This window comes from Megascapheus bottae, chromosome 1, assembly GCF_031878675.1.
Source record: "Megascapheus bottae isolate mThoBot1 chromosome 1, mThoBot2.hap1, whole genome shotgun sequence".
NCBI lineage: Eukaryota > Metazoa > Chordata > Mammalia > Rodentia > Geomyidae > Megascapheus > Megascapheus bottae.
This window is the reverse complement of record NC_143509.1, coordinates 79,947,377-79,968,513: the sequence shown is the minus strand read 5'-3', so window position 1 is coordinate 79,968,513 and position 21,137 is coordinate 79,947,377. Positions and strand designations below refer to the sequence as shown.

At 33.7% G+C, this 21,137-nt stretch overlaps 1 protein-coding gene across 2 annotated transcripts in view; it reads left to right on the top strand.

Moving 5' to 3' along the window:
- Positions 1-21,137, top strand: part of Cadm2 (cell adhesion molecule 2) — an 866,220-nt gene that overhangs the window by 788,407 nt on the left and 56,676 nt on the right. For both annotated transcript variants that reach the window (XM_090347865.1, XM_090347874.1), the window contains exon 8: positions 11,205-11,383. In XM_090347865.1, the coding sequence (XP_090203991.1) occupies positions 11,205-11,383 (179 nt within the window). The remainder of the gene's footprint in view (positions 1-11,204; positions 11,384-21,137) is intronic.

The following is a 21,137-nucleotide window of genomic DNA, read 5'->3' as shown; positions in this document are numbered from 1 at the left end:
TTTTAGACAAATGAATTCTTTACTGCTACCTCATGATCTTGAAAACTAGTCTCCATTTTCAATGCAACTATCATTACCAGTTGATGAAGGCATTAACCTCTTTAAAGACAGTTTCACTGGTAGTCTTGTGGTTTACTGTGTCTCCAACAGTGCCTGATGAGGCAGAGAGCAGGGGGGAAAAAAGCAAGCAAAGCTTAAAGAAATCATTTAATTTTCCCAGAAGGAAATCTTACTGATCACCAAGAAAACAGTTTCACTAAAATCCAGCTAACAGAAGGTAAATGGCAGTAAATTAATCAGGGAGTTTGTAGGTAGTAGGGAAGTAAGGGAATCTCCAATGAGAATATAACCCGTATGTCAGGGACTGAAACATGAAGTGTGGAGGTAGGGTGATTAAAAGAAATAAATGTGATTTTAAAATATATCATGTTTTAAAACAATAGCCAGGTAGCTCTCTACATTTTAAGAGAGGATCAATAAAAGGAAGAATGAAAGTGAAGTCTGGGATAGCGCACACCTAATAGGCAGGTTCAAACTACCTACTTCATTCTGGCAATCACTGCCAAAGTTCTGCTTCATTACCTCGTAGCTATTACAACTGATTCCCCACTTGGTTATGTTGGCACCATGAGAAATATTGCTGTTGCTTTGTGTTCAATTGATTCCCCAAACACTTAATGTCTATTAACTTTGCTATTTACCTGATCTACCCCTAATGAACAAAAGAGAATCAAAAATGTAAAAGGGAGACATTATTTCCTTAGTTTTTCTTTTTTAGCTGAGTTGAATAATTTCTGCAATCCAAGTCCAAATCTTTATTACTACCTAAAAATAGTGTTTAATCAACATATGATTTCTAGAAGAATGAGTCATTCGTCATTATTAGATGCATTGTTAGCAAAGTAACCCACGATCCTTTATGTAAATCACCAAAAAATTTGCCATGGCTCAAGTTGCACTGAGACTCCTGTTTGTAACCTGCCCTCCTGCATGCTAATGTTGTTTTCCTTGTTCTAAATGTGAGGGCCCCCGTGACTGTTTAGGAACAATCATGCCTTATTTGCCTGCGTTGGACTGGAGCCTTTTGCCATTTTCCTGTAGAACAGCTGCATTACTTGGGCCAGAACCAAATTGTTCCACTTGACATTACTATAGAGGCAGAGGCATCCCATTCTTTCCTTAAAAGAGAGATTACAGTGCATGTCTGTCTATTGTTTTAATTTTAGTTTAAAATGAGGACCCAGCCAATGCCAGCCACTTTTCTTTCAAGTCCCCAGAGGTCCCCCCCCCACCCCATCTTCTTTCCTTGGCCGAATTCCCAGACAGCTTTCAGGCAGCAACATTCTACATTTATAAAAAGTAGAGGTGGGGGAAGCCTTTATATTACATTAAAGTCATAACCTTAAGAGGTGTGTGGTTGCCCCTGTAGGCTGTAACTAGTGAGTCATCTTCATTTTAATCCAATATTTAACACTGTGAATTAACTTCAAAAACAATAGAACCTTTTTCAGTTGAATTGGATGCATATCTGGCATTTGTTCCATAATAAGCAATAATTACAGCATTTGATAAATTTTTCTGAGTATCCAGTACAATGTTTGCCTTGTATTATTTTACTTTCTGGTAACCACAATTTTTCTTTCATTTTCTGGCATAAATCTCATATGCATAATTTCACAGCAAAGAACTTTCTGATTCAGTACAAGGAGGAAGAATTTAATCATTAAGAAGACAGATCACATACTACACAGCAACTAGTGAGTTGCTGTACACAAATAATTACATATCCATTTTGGAAATGATCAAACTTAGTGTCTTTTCTTTTTTACATAGTAGAAATTTCTTTTACAAAAGAGACAAATTTTAAGGAAAACCGGTTTTTTAAGAAGTTATTTCTCTTAGCCTTCCGTGGACTTATTTACAAATAACATGCTTTTTGATCATTGTTTCACAAACTAATTAGTGAGAAGAAATTGCAAGACATATCAGGAGTTAATGAAGACAAGTTATTATCCAAAGATACTGTTCAGCAAAAGAAAGAAAAGTATGATTTGGAAATGATAATACAGATCTCTAATAATATCAGTGTCACAAATTTTGACCTAAATATAAGATGTTATTCAAGAAAATTTGTCTTTTTCCTGTTCTATATTAAGCCTTCTAATTAATCATCAAGATCTGTGTTTATATTCAAAGAGGATTCTTTAGCAGTTATGTTCTAGGGTACAAAGTTTTATTGTTAGTATGAAGAAAAATGGATACTAGGATTTAAATTATAAGAAAAATAATCTGTGGATAGAAAGAGCCTCAGTGGTTTTAAGCAAGTTTTTAGATTCCTAGCAACATCAATACTATATTATACATATCTTATATAATGTAATGTAAAGCTTGCTATTCAATATAAAATGAGCAGAAAATCAGGTCATGTTCAGTGTAAGAACATATCATTGAAAAGATTAGAAGACAGATATAATGATTATGTCTTTTTGTATGGACATTCCTATTGCAGCATTTGTAGTTAATACATATTATAGAACATTTAGATTTATTATTTCTCATCTAATATAAAATCTAGGGTGATTATAAACTTTTCTCATTTAATTAACTTATTAATTAAAACTTAAAGATATTATGTTTTATTCTAAGATGCTTTCAGAAATATAATATTGGGAATTAATTGTAAATTTCCATAAAAATATATCCATGTGTTTTCCTTCCCATATCAATATTTTCTTGAAGCCCATATGGTCTTTTCCATCTCATGGCTCAAAATTTAATCATACATTGACTCCCTGGAAACACACAAGTGGTTATGTTGAAAATGAGTCTGAGATTGAATATATTTGGGTTTGTTTTGAAACATGAAGCTGATGCCTCGTAATCTCCACTGCTGTTATTTAGGGTATGCATCTGTGGTGTGCTGGCTCTCAATCATTTTCAATTAAATGTTCTAGTGCCTTATGAAAGTCCCCTAAGAGCTTACAGAACATGATTATAGATCCCTAGAGAAAAAGCATGTCTTGAATATTTTCAGGTCAGCAGTTTTCTTGCAACAAAAAGCCAATTATTTTGAGGGACATGGTAATGTTTAGCTGGACATCTTACACAAAATGTATCAAGGTATTAATGATATTGTCCTGTATATGAATTAGCATTTCAGTATGTATACTTTCTTGATTATAGCTTTAAAATTCTGTGGTGATTTTATACATTTATTGTGATACAACATCTGATCCTTTTTCTTTTTGAAAATCTCTAGACATATATAGGTGCTTATAAAAGTACTAAATCATCAACCTGGTAATGGTAGGAAGATTTCAAAAACAAAAATATCATGTTGTGTTTGTGTGTGTGTTGAAATGCTGGAATGATTTATACAAGAGACTATTAGCCCATTCTTCAACAAGAGGCATTCTATATCTGTTTTTTCCTGTTGCATTTTCCCATAAGATTAGTCATAAATTTGAAGCTAATATTCTTTGTTAATCACAAATGCAATTTACTGTCAAGTGGATTATTCTGTCCCTTTTATACCAACTGTAAAATATTTCAACTATCTATTTGCATAAATATGTGGATGGAAAAAGATATGCAGAATAGAATTAATTTGGAGTGATTGTTTGGTATTATTTCACTTATAATGGAATAGACAATTCTTATTCTCTGGAAAGTCATTCTGAGATCTCATAGAACCAATCCAAAAGAATGTTTTTCCTTGAATTACATGTGCTTATTTACATGCATGAAGTTTTTTTTCAAATAATTTCAGTTCAAACATAACTTCAAATGGAAATAAAACCTTAAAGTTGGGAACAAATATAAACACTATTATCCCAAATTTTAGGAAATGTGCACATTAATAAATGGATCCAATTAGCATGTCAATGATCTTTCAGCCTAACTCAGTGATGAATGTAAGTATTTTTCACAGGAAACTGCAAGGCCAGGGATGAAGATACTGACAAGATCTTACAGAAATTAAATGGAAATACAATAGTTTTGCATTATATAGGAAGAAAAATGTCTTATGAACTGCAGTTACTATCACTGTGCCTTGAATAAAAATAGAGTTTTTCAACATTCAAGTTGTGGCTTATTCATGGGTCATGAAGTAAATTTAGATGAGGCCCTATAAAAGTCAAAAAATATGAATTTATAGGAAAGAGAATTACAAACAATATAAAGGAGATATCATAAGATCAAAGTTTTCTACATGACTTTAGAATGTATTTCTTACCTCAGAATTAGAAATTGTTGCATTATATATCCAACGGGATTTTGGGGATACCGATAATAAATTTTAACCAATTTACCCTCTTATAACAAAATATAAAATGTATGTTCTACCTGAAGATATTTTATGTGCATAAAATAGACTTGAATATCATGTAATCATTGTGCTTTATAGTGAAGAAAAATGTGATCCTGTAAGGATTTCAACCAAATGTTTAAAATACAATTCCCAGTTTTTAAGTTTTAAATGTCTTTTTTTGCCAGTCCTGGGCTTGAACTCAGGGACTGAATACTGTCCTCGGGTTCTTTTTCTCAAGGTTAGAGCTCTACCACTTGAGCCTCAGCACCATTTCTGATGTTTTTCCATGTATGTGGTACCGAAGAATTGAACCCGGGTCTTCGTGCATGCTAGGCAAGCACTCTAGCACGAAGCCCAACTCCCAGCCTCTTTCTTTCTTTTTATTTGTCTATCTTGAGGCTTCAAATGTAGGCCTGGACATTGTCCCTGAGCTTTTTAGAACAAGGTTAGCGCTCTATCACTTTGAGCCACAGTACCACTTAGGGTTTTCTGGTGGTTAATTGGACATAAGAGTCTCACAGACTTTCTTACTATGACTGGTTTTGAACAGTGATCCTCATATCTCATCCTTCTGAATAGGCAGGATTACTGGCATGACGCAATGGTGCCCAACTTCAGTTTGAAATTTTGATTCACATCATTCTCATTAACATAAAGCATTTCTTTTCCAGTTAAGAGATAAATGATGTACACTTCACAACTATTTTCCCAGGACCATTCACTTTGATGCTAGAAAAGAAATGAGTTATGAAACAGCTGCAATTCTGTGATTGTGGCTCACTCTGTGTTTAATGAAATTATGAGATCATATGAACTGATCAGTACTACTTTATAGCAGTGGAAGCCATTTTAATGTAACATGGAACTCTTCTACAGAAAATAGAATTCTTTGTAACAATATATCTGAACTGAATGTTCTTTCAGGCTTTTTCTTTAAACTTAATTGTCAAGGTGATGTTCAGAGGGATTACGGTTATTACAATTAAAGTATGGAGAACATTTCTTGTTGAACGTTGTTGTCCCATTACTCATTTTTCTCCTACTATCCTTCCCTTCAACTTTTCTGCCCCACAGCTGTAAAGTTCATTTTCAACATATTTTCTTCTGAGGTAAATGATAGAAGCTGCATCTTATAGGGCATCAAATTGCCCTGTATGATGGCAGATATAAAATGGCAGATTCTAAGACATTCAGACTGGCAAGTTCTGGACTTTAAGAAGCATGAAAATGTTCAAATGTGCATCATAATCAAGTGAGAATTTCAGGAGCTAATGATTTTTAAACAAGTTTTAAAAGAATACATAGAGTATTGTTCATTGGATTATAAAAAATTTATACCTAGTATACACATAGAGTAGTATGGTACTTCTAATTTTACATAGGATATTCATAACTTCTTCTTGTTGTTTCTCACCAAGAGTTTGAACTCAGTGCCTGCCCACAGTTCCTGAGCACTTTTGTTCAAGGCTAGTGCTCTATCACTTTGAAGCACAGCTGCATTTCCAGTTTTCTGGTGGATAAGATGTTCATGGATTTTTCTGCTGGTGTGAACTTTGAATCATTGTCCTCAGATTTCAAACTCCTGAATAGCTAGGATTACAGGCTGTGACACCAACACCTGGCTGGTCATGATAACTTGATCATTAATATTCTGTAACATGAAAGAAAAGAAATACATACATAAAACCTGAATAATTATTTTTCTTCAGCAGAAAATTCTGAGAGATTAGCTTATACCCGTGTCCCTGCTTTGAATTTTGTTTTGACATCAGCATAAAGTCTGCTTCTTCTTTCAGACCATAGAAATCTGAAATTCGCTAGGGATAATCCATTCATTGTGATATAACTTTGCTGGAATTATGAAATTTGTAATATAACTACTTTCTGTTGCAAAACTTGAAATGATTATTAATAAGCATAATGTAAATCAGTATAAAATACAAGATTTAACACTCTAAAATAAATGTTATTATTTTCAAGTTTGCTGAAGAGCATTTACCTCTTTTATGTAGGTTATTTCTTGTCTCAATTACGAGATTAAATTCAGCAACAAGAAGTATCTAATAAATTAGAATCAAGTATCAAAAATCAAAATAGAATCCTATTTCTTAAAATTTCTTTTAAATATATGCACAAAATAAACATTGAATTAAAATTCTGTTAATGTTTTAAAATTTTAAATTATCACTGTATGGCCGTAGAATATATGAGAATGAATTCATAAGCATATTTGCTTTTACTTTTGCTCTATGCTCTATGTCTTCCATTCAGTTGGTTTAGAAACAGGCGAGCATTGTCCTTGAGCTTTCTCAAGGCTAGCACTTTACCTTGAACCACTGTACCACTTCTGGCTTTTTCTGTGTATGTGGTACCAAAGAATCGAACACAGGGTTTTGTGCATGCTAGGTAAGTACTCTATAACTAGGCCTCACTCTTGGCCCCAGCTATAATTTTAAAAAGTAAAAACAATGTAGCATTTTTTTGTCTCTTAGGTTTGATGGAAACAAATTCAAAGTTCATTACTTGTGTATTTTCAAGTTCTAATAATTTGGTAATTTTAAAGGAGTGCTTTTCTGAATTAACTACCTTAGTGTTAACTGTACAATGGAACAGTCTCACATCTGTTGCTGCCTTCAATTTCCTTTAACCCTAGTATCTGACTCCTGGACATTTTTTTTTAATCGGACCACACAGAAACTAAAGATTAGGACCATTTTTCAAATGACCTCTTTGGATGCCTGAACAGAAGAAAAGAATGCTGTTCACCTGAAGCCAGAAATTCAATCATTTCTGGATTCAAATTAGAAGGTCCTCTTTATTAAGAAGAAAGAAATTTTATGAAGACTTGCTAAATCACTTATTATTTTTAATGGGGCTATTAGGAAGTAAGAGCATCTTAAATACTGATTGGAAATACATGTATGCCTTTGTGTGTGTGTGTGTGTCCTGGAACTTGAACTCAGGCCCTAAGAGTTGTAGAGACAGCACAGAGAGTTGTTAAGACTAGCATTATATCAGTTAATTCACAACTTGATGCCTGGTTTCTTGTTGGTTAATTTGAGACAAGAATCTTATAGATTTTTCTGCCTGGTCTAATTTTGAATCAGTATTTTTACATCTTAGTCTCGTTAGTAGCTAAGATTATACGCATATGCCACTGGCACTTGGCTGTGTAGGGTAGTTTTAAATTTATATATGAAACTAACCTCTGTTTTCCCACAACTCTGTCATGTTTCTGGTGTAAGATTTACCACACAGAATAGGATCAAGAATCAATGAAAAACTTAGCTCCTTTCAGTAATCCTCTCAATATTTATTAATCATTAATCATTTTTAGGTGTTTATTTCAGTTATGTACTAGAAGATTTTTTGGCAAACAATATTTTGAAATGTCAATGGAGAACTTAAAAATTGGGTTTTGGATATTACAGATATTAATTTTCAATATATAGAAATATAGATACATAAATGTGGTATATATATATATATGCTTTAAATTTTAAAATTAAAATTTAAAATTTCAGTTTACTCTTCACTAAAATATTGTTCCAATATAATGTGATGTATTTGAATATAATTACAAAGATGAACTTTTTATTTCATAAATGCAATCCTAATAAAATGCCCTTCTTTGGTTTCACTCTATGAAAAGAGAAGGAAAACAATCCTTTTCACTATTTTCTAGTCATGCACTGTAGTAATTCGTCCTTGAACATCAAATGTATGTGAGTTTCATCTCACAACAATGGGTATTTGTAGTTTCAACACCATATTGTCCAACCTACTACAAACTGGGGTTGTCTTGGCCGTGTCTGTGGGTCTAATTTTCTTTTCTTTTTTTTTTTTTTTTTTTTTGCCAGTCCTGGCCTTGAGCTCAGGGCCTGAGCACTGTCCTTGGGTTTTCTCAAGGCTAGAGCTCTACCACTTGAGCCTCAGCACTGCTTCCGGCTTTTTTCTATGTATGTGGTACCGAAGAATCGAACCCAGGTTCTCATGCATGCTAGGCAAGCACTTTAACCACTAGGCCAAACTCCCGGCCCAAATTTTCTGTAATAGCTTTCTGCACCATGTGCCTTACGTTTCTCTGAAGGCTTCATTACAAAGGACTTACTGATTAGACATGGATAAGCAACTCAGCCTTCAATTCTTCCATCTTCCTGAAGTAGGACTAAATGTCCTTTCCCTCAACTATATAGTTTCCATCCTGAGTTCTCCAGAACAATCCACCAAGACAATCTCATAGCGTCTCTTAAGAGTACCTCAACAGAACAAAACATCCTTATTACTTGGAATCATTAAGGGATTTAGAACACTGTTAGCAACTGGCATGAAAAACTAAAATTTTGAACCAAAATATGTCATAGCACTCTTAATTTATTAAAAGGATTTCAAGGACAGAAGGAAAATACGTATTACGTGTTATATCAAAATATCACACTCACAACTGGTTTCAACATTGAACTATTTGCCAATTCTCTCATCTTGCTGATTTGCATATATAGAGGTTTTTATCTCATTTTTAAAAAATATTTTTATGACAGTCCTAGGACTTGAAATCAGGGCCTCAGCACTGTCCATGGGCTTTCTCAAGGCTGGAGCTCTGCCACTTGAGCCACAGGCACAACTTCTGGCTTCTTCTATGTGTGTGGTACTGAAGAATCAAATCAGGTTCTTTGTGCATGCTAGGCAAGCACTCTCCCACTAGGCCACGCTCTGGCCATTTTTGTTGTTATTGTTGTTTTGTTTTAATATTTCATCTATAAGATTTTGCTTTTGTTTTGCTTCACCTTGTTTTGTTCTGTTTGATTTTGTTTTGTGTCAGTACTGAGGCTTGATCTCAGGGCGTCATGTTCTCACTAAATCTGTTTTTCTCATGGCTGAATCTCTACTTGAAGCATACTTTAGTATTTTTGCTTGTCTGTTTGTTTTTACATATTACTGTTTAATTGGACAAAAGAGTTGCTCTGTATGTGTTCCTGGGCTGGTTTTGAACCATAATTCAAGGCTCTCACCCTTCTGAGTAGGCAGGATTATGGGTAGCAGCTACCAACTCACTACTTTCATCTACAAATTTTATATTTTGTCTCTCAAAATTTATAATCATTCTCACAAAATGCTTGTCACAACATAGTATAAATTTTCAAATATTATTTTCTGCCTGTATTCACAATGGTTTAACATATATTTAAGTATTTATGAAATGTATAATGATACGACAAAGTCTTGCTAAAGCGAGAAAAATCTGTATGTATACAACAGTTGTGAGTGTTGCTTAAGAAGTAGAGTCTCCATGTAGAAATTCTGCAGCTAAAACATCATTCCTCCATATTCTAAAATAACAGACAAATGAAAAAGATATCTCAGTATCAGTTAAAATGGTCTTTTGAGAACTATAGAAAATATACAGAAAGCACCTTCAGTGACTACTGTCATCAGCTCATGTGATAGAAATTATCTACGTCTATTCCTATTATTTACACTTTGAAAAAGAGGTAAATGTTTCAAAGATGAGAACTGATGGTTTGTTTCTCATTTTTTTATCCAAAGGGTAAATTTTGATTTAAGAGTCCATTTCAAGTAGAATCTTTCATAGCTCAGCTTATGTGATAGTCCCTGAGACAGGTACTTTAAGAGATTTCCCTGTTGTGAGAACATAATTATACATATTCTAAGATGGTCACGTGTCTCATGATGTCATATTTCCATGTGACCTGTCATTGAGCAAAATTATGTCATGCAATACATAGAATTTACTTATGTTTATTAGCATATATCAATCATAGTAAAGTTTTATTGTGATGTTATACAGATGCATTCAACATACATTAATTTTCATATTCAAATTCATTTCTTCATTATTCTGACTTAATCACATTCCTTGTCCACTATTCTTAGGTTATCATATATATATATATATACATATATTTGTATATAGTGATATATGCAATTTTTGTGATGTTCCTCCCATATCCTTTATTCTTCTGCTGATTCTCCCTCAAGGGAGGCCTCTTTTACTCTTTCATCCCATAATTATTGTTGTTGTATTTAAATATGATTTGCATGTGAGAGAAAAGGGGTTGTATTTAGCTTTTGAACTTGGCCTAACTCTGTCAACATGAGCATATGGCATTATTTTATTCTTTATTCCTGATAATATTTCATTGTGAATATACACCATATTTTTTTTTGCCAGTCCTAGGGCTTGAACTCAGGGCCTGAGTACTGTCTTTGGGCTTTTTTCCTCAAGGCTAGAGCTCTACTACTTGAACCACAGCACCACTTTCGGCTTTTTCTATATATGTGGTACCAAGAAATTGAACCCAGGTCTTTGTGCATGCAAGGCAAGCACTCTACCACTAGGCCAAACTCCCAGCCCACCACATTTTCTTTACCTATTCCTAAATTATTGGTTGCCTGGATTTTGTTAAAGAAAATCTTTCAGGAATACCTTTCCTTGGTAAATGTGAATACTAAAGGATATGTAGAGGTATCTGTCACTAACATTCAAGCAGAGCTGTGTCTTGAGAGAGAACCCTTGGGAAAATATAATTGCAGGCATTTCTGGGAAATATCTGCTTCAATACTGAATAGAAAGTCCTCTAATATGAGGTATGAAACATTAGCAGCCGGATGTAGACTCAGGACCTGTTCAGGCCCCCTTTGTTAAGCACTTCGAAGCACAACAAGTTGTTTTCATTCCCTCTGCTAAAGATGAGTGGAGTTAAATTATATTTTAACCTGAATTTGAATTTTCTTAGTGATTGGTGCTTCTGTGGTACCAGAGCATATAGTTAGGCACAAAATAGGTCTTAAAATTTGTAAATTGCTCAACTCGGTGAGTTCACAGAATATGTGACGAGTCTCATTCTGCATTCCTATTTGAATCCACTAGGCCAGAACCTGTGTTGTGGACAAAAGATGGTGCAGAGCTACCCGATCCTGATCGAATGGTTGTAAGTGGCAGAGAGCTCAACATTCTATTCCTGAACAAGACTGATAACGGCACGTACAGATGCGAAGCCACAAACACCATAGGCCAAAGCAGTGCGGAATACGTCCTCATTGTCCATGGTAAGTGTCGTTCTGAGTGCACGTCCCTGAGAATGGCCTAGAAAGATGCTTATATTTGACATCTTCAGAATAACAAACAAAATTAAATAGGCTTTCTCTATGTTCAGGACTTAAGATTCACATTTAATATGTTCCAAGAGAGGCTAAGAAAAGAAAATTACAGCACAAACTAAGAAAAAATATTTTGTGAAAATGCTTGCCATAAATACTTTTATTTAATTTTTTTGGTGGCAACTCATAAATGTTCATGCTTATCTTTGATTTTTACAAATAAAGGGTTTTCGTTAAAATCTAGAATTATGAAAGCTATTTCTTTTAATAAAATTTCATTTGTATTATCATAAAATAATCTTTTAAAGATCAGTGTAACTGGCTACTCATAAAAATGATTGTACACAGAGATAGAGAAAATGTAAAATATGACAGTATTATTGATTAATATGATATTAATGACTAATTTCATATGGATAATGAGTTCAACACCTATAGGATATTCTTTTCTCCTTGATTAAACTTATTTCATAATTTGTGTGAATATAACAAAATAATAGGGATTAATCCCTATACTCCTGAATGAAGAGAATCGCTGTTCTTTTCAACCACAAGCAAACACACTGAGTTGTTCATAGGGTTGTTCATAGGTAGCATTAACATATTATTAGGTAGAACTAACATTTTATGATATCTGTAAGTACTGTAATTAATAAAATTATACATTACCCCTTAAGATTTGTTTGTATGCCAACCTAAACTGCATCGACCTAAAAGAAAGAATTAGTAGAGAAAGTAGCATTCCATTAGATATTGTGCTGAGAAACACATTTAATAGTACTACTACATTCTTTTCAGTACTGAAAAATTCTGTAAATTCTGTACTTTTGTATTAAACAACATGCTGCACAATATAATGAATTTTAGCACTCATGTATAAGGTGTACTTATGTGATATTTCCCTGAAATCTAATTGTAATATACAGCAAGAAGCAGGGATTCATTCTATACATTTATTATTTTTTATTTTTTATTGTAATTAGTAAAAGGGTTACATGATATTTGCCAGATAGAAGGTGCATTAATTCACATACATTGATACCCTTTCACATGTCTTGGTACCCATTTCCCTCCCCCCCCCACACCCCCCACCCGTCTTGGTTTTCCCTCCTTCACTATCAAATTTCAAGTATCCAAATACAAATAAATTCAATATATCAGATAACAAAGTGAGATACTATACCAATATGAGATAACCAAGGGACAGCAAAGGAGATGAGAGACAACATAGTACATTAAGGACAACAATCATTCATTATATGGCTTTTGTTTCAATTATTTTTAAAAAATGAGACCAAGTCTAATTATTTGTATATAGTTAATTTACAAAAAAGTAACCCTGATTATGTGATTTTTCCCCTCTGTTAATTTTATAAAGATGTTGGTTATTGTAGAAGAAAAAACGTCTATAAAAGTAATCATTTTCCTATTTTAAATAATTTGATTACACACATATTTACATATTTGTACATACATATATATTTTCATTCCACAGAGGCCCTTTATGCTGGTAAGAAAATGAGGGCATAGACACCCCATATATGTGTATATATATTTATATACATGCATGTATGTATATGTATATATGCATATATACACACATATATGCACACACTTATACATACACACATATGTTTTAAAATGGCAAAGCTAAAGTGGTTACTTTCTTATATTTTTTAAGTAGTGCAAAATTCAACTTTGGGAAAGCTTATCCTAATCAAATATGGAATTAAATTTTGTGTATTCCTACAGACAAAACATCTAGATTTATTCTCAAAATGACTAATATGAATGACTTGTACAGGAAGAAAAGCACATGTTAGAATCATGAACTTGGGCTCAAGAGTACCTGCATAATTAGTTCTGTAGTCCCAAGTTTAAGCATAAGGTCTGTGGTTCATCCTACTACAGTTTACAAGTGTGTTTTTTTTTTTTTTTTCACCTTAAGATCCCTTAGAACCCAGGTGAAGGCTGGGTACTGTGTCACATTGTGTTGAAAGAAATAATAGAAAAATACAGGAAATTAGAAGCCTAGTTGCAGAAGAAATAACATACCCAGATGAGAAACTTATTTCTTTAAGGCAATTCAAATGGGGAAAATTCATATTTTTTTCTGATGTTTGCAAGTGAGCCAGCAGCATGGTTTCCTAAATAGCCAAGTTACCTAAGGTAGTTGGCAGTTGACATATTTTAAATAAATAGTTTTCTAAGCGCTTTGTAAGAAGTCATTTTTGGCTTTGATTTTTGAACTTCAGTTCATCAAAAGCACCCCATAGATTAATGCTATTCGTGCTGCTAGATAAATGCTGTGAAGTTCAACAGTAGTTTACTGAGGATTATTGACACGAGTAATGAGAGGTTTGATGAAACAGTGAAACTATGTTACTGTGTGTTTCAAAAGGGTTCCAATTGGGTTCATTACAAAATAAAGTGATTCTTTCCCTTTGCACACTGGGTAAATGTTTCATTAGTAACTGGTTGTATAAATATAAAGGCTGCACTTTTCTGCAAATGATTTTGCTGCTTCAAAACCAACTAACATATGAAATTTAAGTGACATTTTGATTCATAATGACTACTGTATGAGTTTCAGAATGGAAGGAAGAGTGATCATTTCGATAATTTTACCTTTCTATTTTCTACAGCAAGGATGATTTTTTACATTAGCTATGCTAATTTAATATGGCTGTAGCATTAAGATTTTCTTTTGAGTAGACTCTCTTGTTTGAATCTGCCCAGATTCAATTGATTCTTAAGTTGATAAGCTAAGTAATTTTGTGTGAAATCAACAACCATTTACATATATCTTTGTGGTTAGATTTTGTTCTTTGGGGGTCAATGGAAAGTATGATTTAAGGGCTGTAACAGCTAATTGTTAGTGGCACGAGTGTTTTTTCATATATTTTTTATTGTAATTAATAGAAGGGTCACATTATATTTGCCAGATAGAAGGTGCATTAATTCACATACATTGATACCCTTTCTCATGTCTTGGTCCCCATTTCCCTCCCACTGCCCCCACCCCTCATCTTGTTTTCTCCCCTTCCCTATCCAATTTCAAATAACCAAATACAAATATATCCAATATATCAGATAACAAAGTGAGATACTGTAACAATATGAGATAACCAAAGTGTTTTGTGTTATGTATACTAGTAGTTTTGTCCCACTTTCTAATATACCTTTAAAATGTTAGAACCAAGACTATAAATGGTAATTAGAAGATGTGGGTTCAAATTTACCTGCAATGAAATTTCTAACAGGATGCAGCTCACAAATACCTACATGATACTGATGAAGAATTCACACATGGAGGTTTGGGTAACAGAGTAGGCTATCAGTTTTTAAAAGAAGGCCCAGCACTGGAAAAAAATAATATGTTATTAGTAAGCACATTTTTGCTAGTTAATTCTTGAGAATATAGTTATTTCTTACATTTTTTACTTAAATGTTGAAATTTTTCTCTTGTTATACGATCATATCCAGTTTTTAAAAAGCAGCATGGATAGGTTAATAGCTTTCAAATATTTTTCTTTCCTTTTTTAAAAAAATAAATTCTTGATCCTGGGCTTGAGCAATTTAGCTCAAGACTAGTGCTCTAGGATTTGGAGCTACAGCACAACTTCTATGCTTCTGGGAATTAATTGGAGAGATGAGTCTCAAGTCATTTCTGCTTGGGCTGGCTTTGATTTAAATGAGCCTTAGATTTCAGCCTCCTGAGCAGGTAGAATTATAGTCATAAGCCACCAAGCCTGGGATGAAAAATTTTTTATTGCTATATTTATATCGACATGACTCACCAAAGAACAACTGATTCCTTCACAAAAAATAACATTTAGTATTATGTGTTTAGTACAATAAGAGGTGAATGATGCTCAAAAATTACAGTTGAGGGGCTGGGAGTTTGGCCTAGTGGTTAAAGTGCTTGCCTAGCATGCATGAAGACCCGGGTACGATTCCTCGGTACCACATACATAGAAAAAAGCCGGAAGTGGTGCTGAGGCTCAAGTGGTAGAGCTCTAGCCTTGAGAAAGTCCAAGGACAGTGTTCAGGCCCTGAGCTCAAGCCCAGGACTGGCAAAAAAAAAAATTACAGTTGAATATGAAAGAGAAGTCAAACATTCAGATAGTGTAATGCAAAATAGAAGAACTATAAGAAGATATTTACAGAGATGCAGATGATTGCAATATATGGGAGTGAAGTCCAAGTATCTAAAATTTAAAAAATCATAATGCAGGAATTCTGGATTTTTCATAAGTGACAAATATTATAAATGGAAGTATTCCAGGTACATAGATACATAATACATGTATTATTATTGTTTATTTTAGTAATAACCTCAATTACAATAATTAGTAAGGACTGCATAGTTTATTGACACATTTTCCTGAATAGTAATCCAGAATATAAATTAAATTAATTTTTACTAAAGACTAAAAACACTCAAAATTCTTGCTAACTAAACAATAGGAAAAAATTCTAAACATAATAAAACAACAAATTATTTGTTTGCTTGTGTATTTGCCTGTTAAATAAATACTGATAAGTGTTTATAATGTTTCCAGTACAGTAGTTTACTTCAGATGCAGCACATATGTGTGTGTATGATGAGTCTTAAAAGACTAGTTTTAATCTCTGAGACAAAACATACATATTTGAATATATATATGTCTATACATATACATTTACTACAAGCTAACAGGAACCATTATAAAAAAAATGTGGGGTTTTAACATATAAAAGAACATGTTAAATTGAAATGCTTCTGTATAATAAAATGTCTTCTATTTCTTAAATTTTAATAATAGGAGAATGTTACTGCTAAAAATGTACATGTATTATGGTCTTGTAAAAGAAATGAAGCTATTAACTGTGCCATTCTAGCTTTTAAGAATCAATAAGATTGCTACTTTCATTTTACTTTGATTTTATTGTTAATAAATGTCAAAAGATACTCGGAGACAAAAAGCTATACATGCAACTATACATTACAGATTACTGCTTTAAGCCTAGCTTCCAAGCTTTGTTCCATATCTGGACATACATGTCTTCAGATATAAAGTAATTGCAAGCTCTTTTCTATCATGAATATTGGTTATTTTCTTTATAATTTGCTTGCTATGAGAGTTAAGTAAACTAAATCAGGCCTAGCCTTCTTTCACTTAATTGACACATCAGTTGAAGCCATCTTGCCTTTCAAATATTTAGCAGGTGTGCAGGAAAAATAAAAAGTTGTTCCATCATTGTTATTATTATTGATCTTATGTTTAGCAAAATAAAACTTATGTAAGTGAATGCTGTACTATTTCCATTCTAAAAGATGAAAAATATCACAAAGTAATATCTTACATTTACTTATGACCTCCTTTACTTCAGGAATTGATAAATGTAATTATTACATGCACATCTCTATTATAGGCATATAACCTCCATCGACACATGGCATAGTTAGCAATGATTTTTGAAGCTTATAAGCATTCTCATCACAGTATTTTGAGAAAAGTGCTTCAGAGCAAGTATGTAGCTAGACAAAAGTATTTGAAACTTCTTGTGACATGGATTTCCTATTAAAAACATCCAGAAACAAAATGTTAGATGCATTGGAAGACTGACTATTTCTTTTTATTTTTTTGCCTAGCTGTACTACTAGGCAAGGTGAAACTTATAAACCTTGTTACATTAAAAGAGAAAACCTTTGAGCTCAGATGAGTGGATGATGAGCAGGAGAGGAAGCATAGATTCTGGACAGCTGCACAGCCTAGCAAACATGAAAAAGGGTTTTAACTAAACTGTTTCCTCACAGAGAAACAGACCTACCAGTTGGCAAATTAATTCTGCACACTCATAATGAGCATTTTTTGTTCCTTTGGAGCAGCTTTCTTTAGAAGCTTAGACAGCAAATACACAGTAGAGGAAGAAAAGGATGGCAAAGACCTCCAGATGGAGTAATGCACAGTCTGCTAATGGAAGAGCCCTGTGTTTGCTGCTCTCATGTCTGGTTGAGAGTTTCCAGGCAACAACTAGTTGGATGATTCCTAAAACAGTAGTTGCTTTAATCTTTGAGATAAAACATGTCATTTCAGGACATGAATGAGTAGGGAGAGCTCTGATGCCTGTAGGAAACACATACCTCTGACTGGATGAATATGTTGTTGAACTCTGCAGAGAGAAGAAGTGTGGTGAAAGAGGAGGGACAGGATCACTGTTTGTTTCATAATGCATTTTAAGCATGAATTAGGGAGGCAATACAGAGTAAAGGTGAATTCTCACATTTCCAGATAGACTATGTGATGGAAAAAAATAATTTTCCCTCTTTTGAAGTTTTAAAAATGAATTCACATAGACTTACCACTCTGAAGTAAATCTTAAAATAACTAGATAGAATCCTGAGTAATGTTAAAAGAAAAAAATCTCCATTCCACTTGAATGTCTACCATTCAAATTTATGTATGTTTAAAAACATTTCCTTGTGCTAGTTATATATAATCTATGACACTCACTACAGACTTCTAGGTTTATGTTTGTTGAAATAAGACAAGGCTAGAACTTTTTGTACCCCTGAATACAAGCATTGATTGGCTCATCTGTTATGAGTATTCAAGCATCATTCCAAGAGGGGAAATATTGGCAGTGTTTTGTTTGTTTGTTTGTTTTTTCAGAAAGAATGACACATATGGAGAAGATACAGGTTTTACATACAACCTGCTTTTTCAGCTCCTTACAGTGTAGTTTTCCAAATGATGTAAGAATGTATCATATACTTGTTTTAGAGTCTAAGAGTTATCTCAAATCCTTCCTGCTCTTCTCTTACCCATACATTCCATCTTTCTGAATCAAGCTACCCAGCCATTACTCTGGCACAGACATTGAAAAGATATCTTGCAACTTCCTTCTTCTAAATACCCATGCACATTTCCAATAGTTCTAACAAATACACCTTTAAATTCCCATCCTTTCATATCTTTTTCCCATTTGCAAAATCAAAAGATCTTTCATATTTAGAATAAATAAGAAATCATCACTCTAAGCTTACCACATATAGCTACATAAGATTGCTCTTGGAACCAGTGACATTCTTTTTTTCCTGGTACTCGTCTTAAACTCAAGGCCTCATACTTACTAGGTAAGGATTCTACCATTTGAGACATGACCCTGTCCCCCTTTATTTGCATTTTAGATATTTTTATAGGGATTAAAGCCTTTTGACCTTGGCCACTCTAAGACCATAATACTACTATCTTTTCCTCCTTACTATTCCTACCTTGTGTTAAAGATATACACCACCAGGCAAAGCCTGGTTTGTGCTACACTTTTGCTTACAGTTTGCCGGGTCTGCTATGCACTGCCATTTTCTTGGCCTCACCTGCCAAGTAGATGGAAGTTATGTGCTACAGTGCCTACCTCACATTTCTTAGTATTATTCAGACAGTCAATTCTGTCCCTTCATCTCTTTACCCTAAGACACTGAGTCCATTCTCTTTTTAAAGAAATTTCATCTGTGTTGAGTGTCGGGGTTTTTAGTCCTTGGCTCCTCCTGACCCACAGGATGGGTAGAGTGAACACGCCTGACCAGGACCAGCCAAGAAAGGAAAGGGCCGACTGACTGCCTGCACCCAGCCCTCCCTCACAGGAGGACAATCAGATACATCAGGGAGACCCGTCAAGGCAGGAGCTCGTTTATTGAGGAAGTCCATTCAGCTAATATAGAATGCAGGAGCCTATCAGTACAAAGGTGGGCAGGGCGGGGGAGGTCCACGTGTTTACCACTCTCTGCTGAGACCTATAGTGAGAGTACATCTGTACCCAATGGTAATCAAGTCTCAGCAGAAAGTGGTTCCCAATACCAACGATATAGCTCAAAGTTCATAGGCAAGGTGTCATACAACAGTTCATTTGTTTTTGTGGTTATCTTACTCAGTGATGCAGATTCATGGGCCAGCCTGACTCTGCACTCAGCTCCCAACAGTTGAGTGCCCTTTTCCAAGTAATTGAAGCATGATTGTCATGAATGCCAGCATGGGCAATGCTATTTTATCATTTTCCATATCTCTAAATAAAGGTGTCTTCATAGGCATTTTTCATTCATCTCCACGAAAAGCTACTACGATCCCTGAATCATTTATTTTCCACATTTTAGTTGTGTGTGTGTGTGTGTGTGTGTGTGTGTGTGTGTGTGTGTGTATTTAGATATGTAGTTATGTGCCACATAATGTGACTTTGGTCAGTGTTTGGCTGTATACCTGAAAGTAACCTCATAAGATTATGAAGAAGCTAAAAATATCTCTATCACCTAAAGGCATCATAGTCACTAAGACATTGTATCATACATAGTCTTCCTATTAGTGGTGATGGTCACATATATAAATCTATTCCTTCACCAATGTTCACACATTGGTTCACACATGCATTTCTTAGAAAATATGCAACCCTGTCATGAAGCAGTTCCTGAGTGTGTATTTATATAAATGTGTAAAGTATACACATATGTGCATAAATAAAAATTCATATGTACATTTGAGTATAATTGTTTTTTTCAGAAGAATACAATTTCCTTGAAAGCTGAGGATTAATGAATTTATCTCTGAACATGTAGCTCTTATATAGGTAGCAAGATATCAAGTAGTAGTTTCTTTGATCATTAAATCTGTCCTCTACCAATGCAAAATTTAATGGATTAATCATAGGTAAATATGTATGTGCACCTATGTACATGCTTACATACATGCATAAAGTATCAACTCTAACAAAAGTCATGATACACATAGTTTATATGCACATACAACACACACATGAATACATACAACTTGACATCAAGTGTCAGTGAAATACTTGTTCTTTGTATATTGCATGTGAATGGAGTAAGCTGTGTTCATTTGACAATCCATTTATAAATACATGGTGCTTTTAGAGTTAAACAGATTTTCAGATTAATATCATATTGCAACAGCTATACCCATGGAAATGTGAAATATCTCAATCACAAAGACTGATAATTTTCCCAAATTGCTTTTGTTTAAAAATATATTAATAGAAAGTGAACATTTTACCAAATTCAAAAGGACCTTACTTTTGCTAAACAAGAATTACTCCTCTTGAGCTTCAAGCCTTGTGTTCTTTTCTTACATTTATTTTTAGAGAAGATATCATGCTTTTGCCTGTCCCCTCCTTGAACTGCTGTCCCTCTTTCCTCATATCCCAAGTTGCCAACTTGAGCAAACAAACAGTGTAAATTATTTCTATTTGTGAGATTTCAAATTTTCTTGGATATGACTCCTACATGCTCAGCGCTCTCTCTCTTCAACAAAGATAGCATAGTTCATATATGATCCAGTCATTTTTACACTGTGATGATATTTGTTTGTTAAATATAAAATGGGTTCAAAACAAAAATAGCAAATATTTTATTATATCAATGATTGAACAATGTACTCAGACATAAATATATACCCAGTATGAGTTAAGCGACATTTTAAACAAAAAACAAAACACTAAAAGAATAAATGAATTCAATCAAGAAAGATTAAGAGAGGTTTTATTAGTAGTATGCTATATTCAACTATGGTTCATTGGTAAAGAGTGATTTTGTATTCTTAAAGGGTCACTTATATTCCTATTTGTATTATACATGTCATCATTAGTTTTTCAAGTATATGCAAGGTTATCTTTAAATTGTATGAGTGACATGACTTGCAGTGGAAGGTAA